The sequence below is a fragment of the Mixophyes fleayi genome, chromosome 5, assembly GCF_038048845.1.
Source record: "Mixophyes fleayi isolate aMixFle1 chromosome 5, aMixFle1.hap1, whole genome shotgun sequence".
Taxonomy (NCBI): Eukaryota; Metazoa; Chordata; class Amphibia; order Anura; family Limnodynastidae; genus Mixophyes; species Mixophyes fleayi.
Genome location: NC_134406.1, coordinates 207,850,636 through 207,867,404, shown reverse-complemented (window position 1 = coordinate 207,867,404; position 16,769 = coordinate 207,850,636). Strand labels below are relative to the sequence as shown.

The following is a 16,769-nucleotide window of genomic DNA, read 5'->3' as shown; positions in this document are numbered from 1 at the left end:
TTGGAAGTGTTGACTGTATGTGGTTACACATGATTCCAGCACTGAATCTTCTTCTCACCTATCGCGTAGGTAAAAAGATTTGCCGAATCGCCTACAAACAGCGCTCACACAACCACACCCACTTTGGTTTTGCCACCACCTATTGAATAAGGGCACTAGGACCCCAATATACTGTCTTCCACTCCACACAATAAGCACTCCTTGTTACTCACAGGTTAGCAAGGCACACACCAGCAATCAAAGGTACAGGGCTTATTTTGATTCTAAATGCTGAGAGACATGCATTATAGGTCTACATTTTTTCCTGTTGGCAGTTAACATACACAACATTTACAGGAAACTCATGTTTCCATTACTTATATAACAGGGTTGGAGGACTAACTTGTGCACAAACACACACAGCACAAAACTGTAAGGCTGCCTACATATAGCATTAAACTCTGTTTTGCAATTCAGCTTTGCATGAAAGCTTGTCGAAGGCTATGTTGAAGTGTCAGGTTTAAGAGAGTTCAGTATAGGCTAATTGTACATTAATCGAGCGGTTTAGAGGTGCTTAATAAGCATCCAGGAGGATTTGTTTTGCTATATTTTCTAAGAGCAAATCCAGTTATATTTTTATTATTACAGAAGCCAGAATTCTTGGTGGAAGTATAATGAGAACATTAAAATGAAACTACCTGGACGTGCTAGGGATGCATGATATACAGTCATTGTCTGTTCCCCCAAAATTCCAGGTGGAAATTAAAAAGCACCAGATGACAAAATATATAGCATGGAGCATCGGCACAGCAATAAATATAATTAAAGCAAGATAAAAGTTCTTACTAATGCTTGTGTGTACTTATATTATAATGTGATCTATTTTGTTTCATTTCATTTTCATTTCATTTGTATTTACTAAGCGCAGCAAAATAAGCTTAAATTCAGCACCTGTCTAAGCAGCCACAACAGTCTTTAATATTCAATATTATATTTTTCTCCATCACGTCTTGTTATGCAGCAGTTTGCCTAATTATTTAGATGTCAATGCACTTATAATCCTCAGTACAAAAAAATACTAAACTGTGTCTTGCTTCAGGCTATTTTAAGGAGAATTAGACATATAAATAATTACATTTTGTTAATGCTGCACAAAAGAGGCCCTTTTACCCATTGTGATATAAATGGGTTTCTGAGTGGGAGCTAAGGGCTGTGCTAATAATGAGTCAACCTAAGGACGCTGTCTGAGGCAGCACAAGGAAGGAATTCATTTTCAAAAGGATAATTTTTTTGATGCACTAGTCTGCATTAGGGGTATTTACCAATAGATGCAAAAATGATTGACAAATAAATTATTTTTCAGAGTGTACACAATTCATAAACAGAATATACCTTCCACCATTGTCCCTGCAGAAACCATCTTATATACAAAAAGAGGTCAGAGTTAGGGCTGTGGCCACATCACATAGGGTCATGTCACTTTCCCTGAGCGTGTGCCTGACACGTCTGATAGGCCATCCCCAAACCCTCTTCCTTCCCCCCCAAAACACTCATGCATTGCTGCACCGTGGTAAGTGGGGCATACCACCCAACAATTCTTACTGTCAGATGGGACAATTCCTGCAAATGGGGCTATTCTGTCTAAATTGGGATAGTTACGATGTGTACACAAACATTTATGGTAGACTGTATAAGTGATGAGAAATGCAATACCATAGTTGCCAATAGCTAAGCACACCCTTATTGGAGCTTCATGGTCAGACTGGCTCCACTGCCTGATGACCCTGCCCCCTAACAAGTGTCAGCACGAGGCACAGTTGTAAATAAATAAATAAAGCAAAACCAAGTTACCTAGACCCCGGCGCGGCTTTGCTGTTTCCCCAGCACTCTTTATCTGGAAGGGGGTAAGGGGTCAGTCGGTGCCTTAACATTCCCTGTGCATCCCCTGAACCCACCTCTACTTCTCCAGCAGTGTCTGAGTTCCTCTCCACCCCCCCGCACATGGAGCTGTGACTGAAGGCAAATAAGGTAGGTTTCACATACTCTCTGTGTCATTGTTTCTTACCTTTGGTTCTCTATGTGCCATCCTCTCTGTCATACCCTGTATGTGCCAGCTTCTCTACTTTCCTTGTCTGCATCAGCCTCTTTACTCTTTCCTTGTCTGTGCCAGCCTCACTGTCCTAACCTTGCCTGCACCAGCCTCTCTGTCCTTACTCTGTTTGTGCCAGTCTAAATCTGTCCATTTCTGCTCCAGCCTCTCTGTTTTTCCCTGTCTGTGCCAGCCTCTCTGCCCTTCCAGTCTGCACCAGCCTCTTTGCCTTTCCAGTCTGCCCTAGCCTCTTTGCCCTTTCCCCTGTCTGTGCAAGCCTCTTTGCCCTTTCCCTGTCTGCACCAGCCTCTCTGCCCGTTCCCCTGTCTGTGCAAGCCCCTTTGCCCTTTCCCTGTCTGCACCAGCCTCTCTGCCCTTCACCTGTCTGTGCAAGCCTCTTTGCCCTTCCCATCTGTGCCAGCCTCTCTGTGCTTCCTGCCTGTACCAGCCGTTCTGCCCTTCCCAAGTCTGCGTAAGCCTCTCTGTCCTTCCCAAAACTGTGCCAGCCTATCTGCCCCTCCCAAGACTGTTGCAGCCTCTCTGGCCTTCCCCAGTCCTCACCAGCGTCTTTGCCCTTCCCCTTTCTGCGCCAACCTTTCTCTCTCCATTGTCTGTGCCAATATTTCTCCCCTTCCTCTGTCTGTTCCAGTCTCTCTCTCTGTTTTCTCATGTGTGCCTCTGTCCCCCTCTTTGTGTGTCTCTAATTTTGTATTCTCTCTGCCCTTCTGTCTCTCCATGTCCCCCATTGTGTTTGCGTGTCTCTGTATCTGCATTGTGGGTGTCTGTCCTTTTTCTCTCCCCCTTTGGCTGTCTGTCTCCTTTTACCCCTCATATTTATCCCCTTTTCCACCATTTGCTCCCACCATCAACTTTTCCACTGTGTTCCCCACAATAATTTTTTCCTCTTGCCCTACACCTTCTTCCACCTCCTCCTTTATCTTCCACTTCTCCTTCTTCCCCAGTTACCTTCTTTCACCTCTCCTGCTGAAGTTTCTAGTCCTGGTGGCTGTCAATCAGAAATGATGTGGACAAACGGAGGCTTACAGTTAAGCAAAATCTTAAGATTTTATTATTTCTTTCTTTATATACTACACTATGGAGCAAGCCATGTCCTCCACAGGCTGACAATGCCCCTCTCTGGTGGCTGTTCATGTCCCTTCAGCGGTGTGCCACAATGAAGTGGCATTACACGCACAATTTGTGGGCTGCTACTATTTTATTCCCTCGATGGACCGTTCATGCCCCCAGTCTGACACCTGGGAGCATCCATGTTTAAATTAAAAGTAGAACGCAATTCTGGGAAATTCCATTAAATGCCACTTCCTAAAAGTCATTCTGCTAACCGTGAATTTGCTTATTTTGACTAGGGTGCATCTTAGAATTCTTTTGATTGTTTTAGTGAAATTTAAATAATTAAACCAGTTCCATTTGCTTTGAATTGTTAAGAACTTGTGATAATGTACATCACACTGCTAGCTAGACATTAATATGGAACTGTATAACAGACAAGTCTCTGCCAAGCAGACACATTCACACAGAGCTAGTAGGACTGTTATGTTCTTGAGAGTTTAAAGTATTATTTTGCCATAAAGCGTAATATATCAAAACATCTTGATTTCACCCTGCTTTGAATACAAATCATACACAATAATAGATTCATTTATTATCTTAGTGAGATGTAACCATAGAGAATCATGGATAAGTTTGACAGCATTGGTCACACCATGGCACATAATGTGCCTGTTATACGTGCTTTTTTACAACGCATTAAAGAAAAATGATATTTAAACCCATGTTGACTGCAGATGAATTAAAACAGTACTAACCGGTGCTGCTCTGGATTGTCCTCACTGTAGTCGGCGTGCGTGGAGGTGATAATGGTCTAAGTAGCACACTGTCGTCATCTTGAGAACATCCTTTTTCAATTGCTCTAACGTAGCTGTGGCTTCTCATTCGAAAACAGCCTGGCATTGGAAGATCCAGGGCCTCCACTGCTTGAGACTCTAATTCACTAAATACAGATTCGCAGACTGATTCAAACTGACCATTGACTTCCATTTCACTAACCTGTAAGTAAAGAATACAATATGGGCACATTTATGGCAGACATGCAAAGTGATGTCTCAAACCCTGATTAAGTGCTATAGTTTTTCTCACCTTACATGGAGACGTTGTTAGATAATGCCAGAGGTATGATTGCTCTAGGACATACATTATCCAGGCATCAGAAAACAGGAAATGGGACCAATTATTAAATTCCTTGGTAGTAAGGTTCCTCTTTTGCCAATTTACAAAGTCAAACTGGTGTTGGTGGGTGACAGACTATTTAGCTATCTGTGTAGCAATCCAGATTAACCATGGCCACATGCTAATGTTTAGCTAAACAAGGACCAACTGTTTCTAATTGGCAGCTCATTTGAGTCCACCTGTGCATGATCCAAGGTCATATCTGAGAATTGTCAACCTTTGTTCCTATTGCCCTCTCCACCCAAAATACCAAGATGACCTTAGTCATGGATTGAACTTTAATAAACTGTGATACAGTGGATGATGATATCAGCAGAATAATGATGAGCAGAATAAGAGAAGATAAGATTAAGATACAAAACTAACCATACAATGCAGATCTGTAACTACATCGAGGTCTGGCAATTTTTTTTAGATTGGACTTTTTAACAATTTGCTTATTTTACTTTAAATTTAAGCTTAGACAACCTCTTGCACAAAAGCTGGATAGCCACAGGTATAACCTAAGCCTACACATTCCCTAAGTGCATAGGTAGTCCACTGCCATGTCATGGATTGATAATTCATCCCCTCAGAAAGCACTATAAGTGGCCCCATATGTATCCATTTGTCACTAAACTAAATTTGGAACTGCTTAGGGGTCTGATCACTCACCTGGCTGATTGTGCTCATGGCTCTCATATAGCTCTCGTTCCTAGATCGGAATTTAGGAGATGTAAGTAGAGTAGATGGGTCGAGGGTGTCCATGCTCCTATTGATGGAAACTTCACTCACTGCTCTCAGGTAACTGTGGCTCCGGATTTGAAGCTTCGGAGAGTGTTCATTTGAAATTCTGTAAAAACATACATATATTACTATTCAAATGTATAATGCTGCAACGCATTTCACAGTAGTGTACAATGGGAAGCTATCTGCTGAATATGAAAAATATAGGACATATATGTTTTAATATATCAACACAAAGCAGGGGCAATTTACTGCTATGTAGATCCATCTGCAATAAAATGTCATTGCTAGTGTGTATTACAATAAATTAATTTGACTTTAAAGTTCAGAGTTTGTAATTCCCAGATGTAATTCACAAATGTTAAAATAACAATTTTTAAAAAAAAAGAAAATAGGACTATGTTGGCATTTCCAAACTGACTAAACTTGAACATTTTGGCTAAGTTAGAACAGTCATAGATTTGTACAACTCTGGAGATGGTAATCTAATTTAACGAAGCACAGGTAACGTAATTGCTCTCTGTCTGACATGCCATGTGATTTCATTGTTCTCTGACGACTTATAATCATTTTGAATATTTGTCTTTTTAGCCAAAGAATATTTTTTGTTTTAGTAGAAATATCTTTCAATAATCAATATATAATAGGTTTAAACATACTCTAACCTCATTTGTTATTTTCCTATTGCATTTGTCTAATGGAAATATTAAGAGAGTAAAGTTTAACATTATGGTGATTATAGGACTTTACCTATTTTCTAAGAAGTGTTATCAAGTCTGCTAAAGTCCATAGGCTGACATTATTTTGTCTTTATCTCACATAAATATTTTCAATAAATTATGCATATTTTTTTTCTATTCTATATTGGGAAATTCCAAAATCCTACTTTTAAGTAATTGGATAATCCAACAGTTGTTTTAAGCAGCTGAAACAGACCAACACCCAGCACAGAGCTCTGCGTATGGAGATAATCTTAGCACATTGGTGTTTAAATACAGACACTGGGCCTGATTCATTAAGAAAGTTAAATAAAAAATTTAGTAAGTAGTCTCCTGGACAAATCCATGTTATAATGCAAGGGGTGCAAATTAGTTTTCTATTTTGCACATAAGTTAAATACTGTCTGTTTTTTCATGTAGCACACAAATACTTGATAGCTTATTTGTACACTGACATGTAAAGTTGATATTTGTGTGCTACATGAAAAAACAGACAGTATTTAACTTATGTGCAAAATAGAAAACTAATTTGCACCCCTTGCATTGTAACATGGATTTGTCCAGGAGACTACTTACTTAATTTTTTACTTAACTTTCCTTAATGAATCAGGCCTACTATCAGTTGCATAGAACAGGAGTCACAACAATAAGTTATCTGTTTGCAAATTATATTTCTTGCTAGATATTAACATAAGATTATGTATAATTTGTGTGTAGATTCGAGAGGATATAATTTAACATTAAGTCTTATTTTTAAGGACGTTTGCATATAGATACTACCTAACACTTGATATACATTATATCCCAATGTATATAGCTAAAAATCCAAGCAAATATGCTACTGATGTGGATGCATCTTGAAATGTTCACAACAACTATAATCATGACCCTACACACAGGGATTTTATGTTATTTCTCGCTTACGCTGCTTTGCTGATGTCCCACACCCCCTTCCTCATCAATAGGTATAAAAGAAATAAGTCTATTTGACCAGTGATTAAATAGTATAATGGATTATTTTGCAGACATGTGTGCACCAACACAAACACTCCCACACCCCCAGCAGAGGATACATGTTAAAATTAAAAAATAGTCATAGAGCTATAAAATAATTGCTGGAAGTTTGATTTATTTTGTTTTATTTTGTATTTTTAAATCAGAAGTCCGAAAGTCATTTACTAACTGCAATATGTGTACATATTGTTTTGGTGAAACGCGTATATTTGTCCGCCTCATGCACACACTAGTGTACACTCACATTCCTCTTTTGGAAGTACTACCATGAAAATTCTATGCATGATAAGCTGTGGCATTGCTGAGATGGGAAAGTGCACATTACTTCAAAGTCCTGCCTCAGAGTCCTGCCTGCTTTCACTTTAAGACATTCATTAGTTTGTTCCTTAGTTTGAATGTTTCCCTTATTCTCCTGAAATACTGATTTGTAGTTTTATGCCTTAAGTAAGAAGTGGGAGTAAGGAGATATTAGGACTGTATTACATTAGCAGTAGTTTAATGTTTTTCTCCTACTTGTAGAATTATGCCTCTAAATACACTTTTCTGCATCAAGTGCACCGGAATGGTGTTAAGATTAATGGCACCCCATTAAAAGTATAGGTTGACCCCAATTACCAGAATATCTGAGGCCACGAAAAAAGTATGACATTTTGCTGAGGGAAAAAGGATTTGTGGATTAAATATCTGGTCCTGAAACACTCTCATTTATGTGTATTAGTGCAATTTGAGGTGCATTCATATGTCTAGCCCACATGGAGCCGAGAATGCCCTGATCCTCATTGGATATGCAGTGGTATAACTAAACACAAAAGGGAATTGTGCAGCAAGTCCACAGTCATGCAGAATCATAAATAAATCTTTATATTATCAATTTTAAATACAAAATTAAAAACTACTATGGCTGCTCCCATTCCTATAAAGACTTAAATAAGTAGATCAATCAGATTATGTAGGTGCACAAAAATTTATCACATCTGACTTACAGAAAACTAAACTCATATAAACACTTATAGCAAGTAATTACAGGGTACAATTTTGTAGATAAAGATACTTTTAAGTATATACTTTAAGTTTAAACTTTTGTCTATTTGAAAAAAATGTTAATTTCCGATGTGACAGCATTGCACGGAGTTGTTCCAGTACACTATAACTCCCCCTTGCAACTTGTCAGATGTTACTTTATCAGTAATACAGTAAGAAATGCACGCAACCTACTGAAGAAAAATATATTAAGAAATATCCCCTGCAGGAACTAATACCCTTTACAGAATCTAATAGTAAAGTTGGACTTTTTGTTAGGAGAAGTGATATGGTCTCATCCACCTTTCTTGTTGGCAAAATAAAGTCTATAAATGCTGTTTCAATGCAATGAGTCCCTCTAGGCTGAAGTTTTGTTCTTGTGAAAAATGTATATGTAGCTTTCTGGGTCTTGGGGGCAATTATTGTAAAAACAGAAAATAAAAATACAAATTTCATTGATGGATGGTTTTAATAACAGGCTGCGGGTGGCCAGGGAAAAAATGCAATGTTACTGCCAGTAGTAAGAGTAAATGTTTAAATGTGTGGGCTCTCTGGAAAGCTTTTATTGTCTGACTTGTACTAAGCGTCACATCTACTTGTAGTGATATGGTTACTTTGTCTAAACAATTTTACTTGCATCTTAAAGATAATTAATTGTATTTAACATGAAAACTTTCTGATGTTTCACAGCACTCATTAGGGAGATAACTGCCACACAACCCCTAACAGTCCCACAGCGACAGTGCCAGTTATACCCAGTGATCATGGGTACTTTGTAGTTATTTGGGGGCATAAAAAAGGATTCAGGATGTGGTCTGAGTTGACTTGGCCTGAAGTAGGGCTGGATTGTCTGCTATTCAACCTAGGCTCTCACCTAGGACAAGTTGGGCACTGAGGGTCCCGGCCACAAATAATTACACTAATTGTTTTATCTACATTGATGCCTTCAGTCTCAGCATTGCCTGAATTCAGGACTGTAGGGTGGGGTGAGAGTGTGGTGAGTGGGGTCTCCTACCACAGCGGTTATATTTTACTATGCATGCTGGAGCTTGTAGTATCCCAACACCTGGATGTCAATATGTTGCATAATACTAATCCTAAAAGGGGCATTCTATTTGGGAATACAATGAGTAGGAGTGTGGGGCCAAGGGCCATCATGGAAAAAGTACATAGAGTGGTATGGCCAAATGGTGCAGGGGAGTGTCATGGGAAACACAATCCAGCAGGGATGGATTAAAGGAAGTTGAGACCAAAACCAATACTTTGCTTAGGGTCCCAAGGAGTGATAATCTGGCTTGAGCCTGAAGTGTCCCTATTTTCATATTGGGAATGCTGGGAGGTATATTGCACACTTACATGCACACATGGTTTATAACTGGCTCACCTAGACACCTAGAGCCTGATTCATTAAGGATCTTAAATGCAGAGGTATCTTATTTCAGTCTCCTGGACCAAACCATGTTACATTGCAAGGGGTGCAAATGAGTGTTCTGTTTTGCACATAAGTCAAATACTGACTGTTTTTTCATGTAGCACACAAATATCAACTTTAAATTTCAGTGTACAAATAAGCTATCAAGTATTTGTGTGCTACATGAAAAAACAGTCAGTATTTAACTTATGTGCAAAACAGAATACTAATTTGCACCCCTTGCATTGTAGCATGGTTTTGTCCAGGAGACTGAAATAAGAATCCTCTGTATTTAAGATCCTTAATGAATCAGGCCCCTAATGAGGGAACCCATCATCAGGAAAATAATTGCTCTGGTGTCAGACCCATTAGTACGACAATGGAGTTACTATTGAATACAGCATAAAGTTACACTTATTATAGTAAACTCTGCCTATGCATGGAATCAATAAACTCTGATACTGGCCAAGCACTTGTGAAGCTCTAATTAATAAAAACTTAACTTTAAGTTGCTCATAACATATTTTCTTAAAAGACAGAGGCAGTAAATAGTTGCAGCTTTTCCCACATGGGAATAAGCAAAGCAAAACAAAATCCTTGCCTCTCCAGCTCTTACTGAACAAACATTATCTAACTAATAGTGGATTGGCCATACGCCCAGATCACAAGACAAATACTATTGCAAAAAAAAAAGCACCTTTTACTCCAGTTGTTTGGGTATTATTTCTCTCCAAGGTTAGCATAACCTGCGCCCTTGGTTAATAGCTAAGTGTTTGGTGACAGCCTCCATCTTTATAGGGTTTGACAGCTGCGGTCAATGAATTGCCTTGGTAGGTAAAATAATCAGAATAGTCTACCTAGTGGCTGTCCCACCCAACACCCAGCCACTCACTCCAGGGGGGAAATTTATCAAGCTGTGGGTTTGAAAAAGTGGAGATGTTGCCTATAGCAACCAATCAGATTCTTATTATCATTTATTTAGTACATTCTACAAAATGACAATTAGGGTCTGATTGGTTACTATAAGCAACATCTCCACTTTTTCCACTTGATAAACTTACCCCCAGGACTCCCATTCCAAGCTACTATGATGGCTCAAAACAATTGAAGTACCCTCCACAAAACAAATGTCTTGGATGTCTAAAAACAATTACAGAGGGGTCTGTGAGAACTGTACACCCCTTCTAATTCTTTCCCAGTATTCCTCTCACAAAAGAAGAATTATTATGTACAAAAAAAATGTTTTTAGCATATATGTATTTATCAATATGAGAGCGACAGCAATTTCCTGTTGTTGTGTAATAAAGTTATGTATCATCCATGGGGAATTACAATATACTGTATATATGAATATTATTTCAAAACATGTAAGTCTAATGCTAAATAGACTCATGTGACGATGAAGTAAAATGATGGCTAACAGGGGAACATACAGTATGTAAGCGCGTCCTAGTGGGACTGACAAGCAATGGTTTCTGCTTTTAATTAATAGCCTTGTGGGCCCCAATAAATACTGGAAAATAAGATATTCATAATGACCTAAGGAAATAAAGTTGTTTTGCTTGGGAAGTCTGAGGCACATTTGCTTAAGGGGTGTGAGCTTTGTAATGCTTACTGTGGAAGTGATTTTGGTAGTGAATTTAATCTGTTCACACCCATCCACTGACTATACGCTTCCTGCTGCAAACATGTAAAGATGTCCTCACATTCTGGGCACTGGTTCCTGTGCTTTAGCTGAAAACCATCAGGAGCATTTCACTGCTGTTCTATCAGCTGTAATACATTCTCTTATATATTATTAAAACAGGCTAAAATAAAACAACTTCATGTATGCACATGCTGACTAGTAAAGATTAACTAGTTAGGCACAGTTCAACTCCCAAATCAACTTCTTATGCCCTGTCATCTACTTTCTCCTCTTTGCAGCCATAATCATGATACAAAATGAATGTGTTTATAATTCAACCCTACCACTACTTTTCTAGCATTACCTGTTTGTGTCAGCCAAGACGTTTCTATGCCTTTTCGGCCTAAACATTGAAGGTCTCATCATTAATTTTCCTATGTCATGCTTCTTTACGACTGTTGTCTTGCTACAAGCACCAGTAGTGCTTCAGCTGATGGACATATGGCCTGGTATTCTATTGACGGGTCAGTTACAAAGCAGAATTGCTATTTTCTATAAATATAACATTTAATCCAGATCACTCCAAAGCCACCACATTACAAACTTAATAATTATTTATCTTTGGAAATGATAGTACCCATGTAGCATGGAAGAATCTTATTTTGACACATATATCCAAAGACAGCACTTCTAGAATCCTGAAAAGGTGCATTTTGGGAAACTGGAGACCTGAACACTAAGTTTAGTCAAAGATAGGCCTGAAGAAGGAAACTTTTTAGCAAGATTAACTATAGTACCAAATTGTCTCTATTTCAAAACTTTGATCATGATTCTGAGAAAGTCCAGGAACAGCTTTCTTATGTTTCCAAACTGACAGGTATGCTTCTAGAATCTGAGTGATGAGAACTTTATTGTAAAAAGTGACAGCTTTTTATTAACTAGAACTGTATGAGTGTGTTTCCTCTGGGTGCTCCGGTTTCCTCCCACACTCAAAAAACATACGAGTTGGTTAATTGGCTGATATCAAGTTGACCTTAGTCTGTCTGTGTGTGTGTTATGGAATGTAGACTGTAAGCTCCAATGGGGCAGGGACTGATGTGAATGAGTTCTCTGTACAGTGCTGCGGCATTAGTGGCATTATATAAATAAATGATGATGATGATGATGAACTGTCCCAAATCAGACCTGAGGGTACATGTATCAACCTGAGAGTTTTCCGGTGGGTTTGAAAAAAGTGGAGATGTTGCCTATAGCAACCAATCAGATTCTAGCTATCATTTGGTAGAATGTATTAAATAAATGATAGCTAGAATCTGATTGGTTTTTCAAACACGCCGGAAAACTCTCAGCTTGAAACATTTACCCCCTGAATGTTATCATAATATAACTATAATCAACTATTCAATAAGATAATTCTTTATTTCATGTTGAATCACTGAATGAAAATATTGGTGTCATTTTTATTTTATTAACTGAGAAAACCTTTAAAAACTCTGCTGATAAAATTATGTAAACTTCAAGGTTGGAAACAGGCAAGGACCAAGATAAGATATGTAGTAACAAAGGCTATGTCAGAGAAAGCAGCAAAATAATGATCCAATAACAGGGAAAGCTCAGCAGTGATACTTCAGACCAATAAAATACACTCTCAGGATTTAAACTAATAATGTGGTTTAATGTAACAACAAGTGAACTGGTTATAATTATTGAGTTGACATTTGATAACTGATATCAGCATGATAGTACCAGCATGAGAAACAGCAAAGGGAGAGATGGGACCCATAGTAAGAAGAAAATGTAAAATTAATTTGGGGGAGGGCGATGCCGATCTATCCTCAAAGCTCAAATGGGGCGTCACTGTGCATGTCCAGGCTCTCAACATTCTCAGAAGAGCAGAGGCTGATGGACAGACATCACCAGGTCCCATAGCATCCCCACATCATAAGCCATCACACTGGGAATATCTGTGGCATTACAAGTCGGAAAATATACTTATTGAAAATCATGCAGAGGAATTCTTCATAATATTTTGTTTAATAGCTACTAGTAACATTAGCAAATATATATGCAAAACTTACAGAAAAGCAACTGATGATATCTGACAAAAGCTTGGGACCCTTTGGGAAAGCTTAAATGTATGAATGACATTGCAGAGAGCCTTGAAGCTAGCAGTCTGTATATAGAAAAGACAGTACAATGTCACCTCTCACAAGTTCTGTGGTGGATTTATGTAAACAAATAGACTTCTGTTGTCCCCCACATTTCCAACTGGAAAAACTTGATAAATAAGACCACACCACCAATTCACCCAAACCATCCCCTTATCTACCTATACCAAACTCATTTCCAGTGAGGTCATACTCTTTCCTGATAGACCATGACCTTCTAGATATCAAAAACTTGGAGTATACTATGGATATTTGGAACTGTTGGGGAACAAAGTTTGGGTTCTTGTTAGAAAACAAATAGAAAACAATATATCCATATTCTTTTTAGAATATCAAATACCGGATTTACATGTATGGATAAAATATGATAATATATGAACAGATGGTTTGTGTATTTATAAATTGAACATAGTAATTAGTAATTTATTCCGGTACACCCTTCTGCAGAATTGAAACAGATGAACTGCTTGTATCAATGCACTTTGTACTATAAGGTAAATGCTATATCCGGCTTTAAATGTGGTATATGTATGATTTATGGGCTTTTCAGAGATTTTGAGATTATTTACTACATAATATAATGTATGATATAGTGATAGCATTGTCTTTAATACATTTGTGCACAATAATTAATTTTGTGGTTTTCATAAATGTATAACATAAAGGAGCCTATCATGTTTGTGAATACACACATATTCATTTGGTAGAATATATAACTCATGATGGGTAGTTATATACTATATAACAACTATTGGTCATATTAATGTGAAACCAATCATAAAAATAGTGGGTTGTGGATTTTTATTTCTAAAAGCAGGAGAATGTGGCTAGGGTGGTAAGACACAATGAGAAAGAAATTGTGATAAGAGTGTTGGGGTTAGTCTGAAATAACCATTTTATATAAGTAATATTTCTCTGTTTGTTACAAGTGCAGGCCATATTTGAAGTAATATGACTGTACAATAAGCAAAAGTATATAAAAAAATAAAATAAATGAATTCCTCTAGTTTCATTTGACGGCACTGACAGATCTCCATGAATCAAGAGTGTGATTATCTATTTTTGTACTACATATATATTATATATTAGTTAACATTACAAGATGCTTTTTCATACTGCACAGAACAGTATTTCCAGATAATCCTCCTTAATGATTGGATAATGATGATTTTATATGATTTAACTGGTAATAAATACATTTTGTCATTATTATTTTGATTTAACTACCATTATAAATTAATATTGATTTTAATTTTTAATTCAATTCAATGCTCTCTTTTAAATTTGAAAAAGAGCATATTAGAGTGCAATCCAGTGCCGCTCTGGGGCTTGCTTAAAATTAGTTTCTGAGGTAATGCTTCATAAATGTCATACATTTCTAAATAAGACTCCTAGGTAGAAAAACAAAAAGGACCAGAAATTGTATGAAGCTTACAACAAAATCCCAGGACCAGATGGCACGGTCCCAAGAACACTTGAAGGTGGTTAGTGAATAAACAGAGTAGATACTAATCATGATCATTCAGCAGAGATAGCAGCCAAGCCAAAAGACCTGACGGTGCCAGATGTCATATTTTATGGAGAAAATAAAGACTGAGTCAGACAATAACTAAAGCACTTCAGTCATCAATAGCTCCAACATACGGATATTTTTGCATTGTTTACACTACTTCGTTCCATTACTAAACAAGGGCAAAGTATTTTTAAATTTCCTATAGCAAGAAAATACAAATTGATGAACCGAACAATCTTTTCTTAAAGGATCACTAAAACCTCATTAAAGCTGTACTCCCAGGTAGGGGGGAAAAAATCACACTGCCCAGAGCAGTCTTCACTATAGCCTAGGGACACTCTATTCCCAGGGCTTTATCATTTGGGTCACACCACCAATGGAAAGATGGGAGCTGTGTGACATTGGGAAGAGTGTGTGACCATGAGGACCGACAAGAAGCCACTGTCACTGATATTATTAAAACTCTCCTCTGCATCCAATTTAAAGTGCTGAGCTTAATAGATTTATGGGTGATCTATCGCTGAGACAGAGGATCCTGGGAGAAAACGGTCTCAGCTTGCAGTTTGCAGAGTCCACGAAAGGGAAGCGCGCAATCTGTGAAAATTAACTAAGTAGGAAGGATGCTTTAAAAAAGTTGTCTTATAGAAAACAGTTAATAATGATATTTTCAAATCCTGTACATATGTAGATTTACCATGCATTGACAGAGAATTTGAGATATTTAACAGTGTATATTAATTTGTTATGCAGCAAAGTGCAAGTTATTGTTCTCTGGTATCGCCATTTTGGACAACATTAGGGCCCATTCACTGACATTGCATTTAGATGCAACAATTGCATTGAAGAAAAGCAGCCACTACTGATCTAATAACAGGGACAGCTCAACAGTGATACCTCAGACAGATAAAATTCTCTCTCAGGATTCCAACTAATAATGTGCTCTAACCAAACAACAAGTGAAATGGTTGTAATTATTATGGGTTGACTTTTGATAATGTCATCAGTCAGTACACCACTGTGCATGATAGTACCACCATGACAAAAACATAGGGAGAGCTGGGAACCTTAGTAATAAATAAATGTAATATCAATTTTAACAATGAGAAAATGAGAGGAATGTGAAATGTGAAATAGGCTTGAGAAGGAGTCAATATATGAAATTAATCAGGAATAGAAGACTATATCGCCTAGCATCATAGCAAAAAAATGTTTTTAGGGGAGGGCAATGCCGATCTATTCCCAAGGCCTCCCCTCGGAAAACCCAAATGCATGATCTGAAATCATTTATGCTATATTTAATTCTGTGGAAGATCATGGCCACTAAAGACATTGTTTTCAGTGCATGAATGATGCAAAGATATATTATGACAGGGATTCAAGAGTGCGTTATGAAAGCAGACCTGACAACTTGAAAAATGTTTTTACGGTGTGATTGCCTTGATTAACTAAGCATGGCACCGCAATGTGAAATTAGCACTGTGAATGTGTTAAATTAGTGACGAAATTTTAAATTAACATGACATTACAGCAAAAATGATATGCACCACACACAAAATTGACATGCTAAATTAATGTGAAGCAAACATTTTTATATTAGCTCCCCATTACAGCAAAAAGGATTGTGCACAAATGTATACCTGATATTCGTGGTTTGGCAAAAATATATGTTATTATTGCAGTATTATAGTGAATAATTAGAATATGTAGAAATATGGTAAAAAAGGATATATTTTTTCCAGGACAGTGAAATGTAAATATTTAATGTGCGTTGTATTGCCAAAGAAATACTGTGCGCATCAGACCCAACTATCTCCTAATATAACACATAAAGGCCCACAAGCTATCCCTTCATAGGAGTCTTGCTGCCTACCTCATAGTCCAACTTATGCTGCCACACTGTACGTGGTGGGCAGGTCAGTACATGGTGGGGGAGCCCTGGAAGCAACAGCACTGAATGCTGCCTGCCTGTATTACTTTCTCTAGTACTATATCTGCCTCTGCCTATGTAGAGAACCAGAGCCTGGGAAGCATATGATGGATGTGTGAAAACTTGACATGGTCAATTAACCATTCAGCTTAAAGAAAAAAATAATAAAATAGATGACTAGGCCCAAAGTGTGATATCTAAAACTATGGCTATGGGTCTTTAAGAGACAATGATTTTTTTTATATATATTTATATATATATTATATATATTATATATATATATATATATATATATATATATATATATATATATATATATATATATAATA

At 37.5% G+C, this 16,769-nt stretch overlaps 1 protein-coding gene across 4 annotated transcripts in view; it reads right to left on the bottom strand.

Annotated features, from left to right (window-relative positions):
• Positions 1-16,769, bottom strand: part of DLGAP1 (DLG associated protein 1) — a 493,753-nt gene that overhangs the window by 159,722 nt on the left and 317,262 nt on the right. For all 4 annotated transcript variants that reach the window (XM_075213364.1, XM_075213366.1, XM_075213365.1 and 1 more), the window contains 2 exons: positions 4,970-5,147; positions 3,895-4,135 (listed from right to left, as the gene is read on the bottom strand). In XM_075213364.1, coding sequence (XP_075069465.1) covers positions 3,895-4,135; positions 4,970-5,147 — 419 coding nt within the window. The remainder of the gene's footprint in view (positions 1-3,894; positions 4,136-4,969; positions 5,148-16,769) is intronic.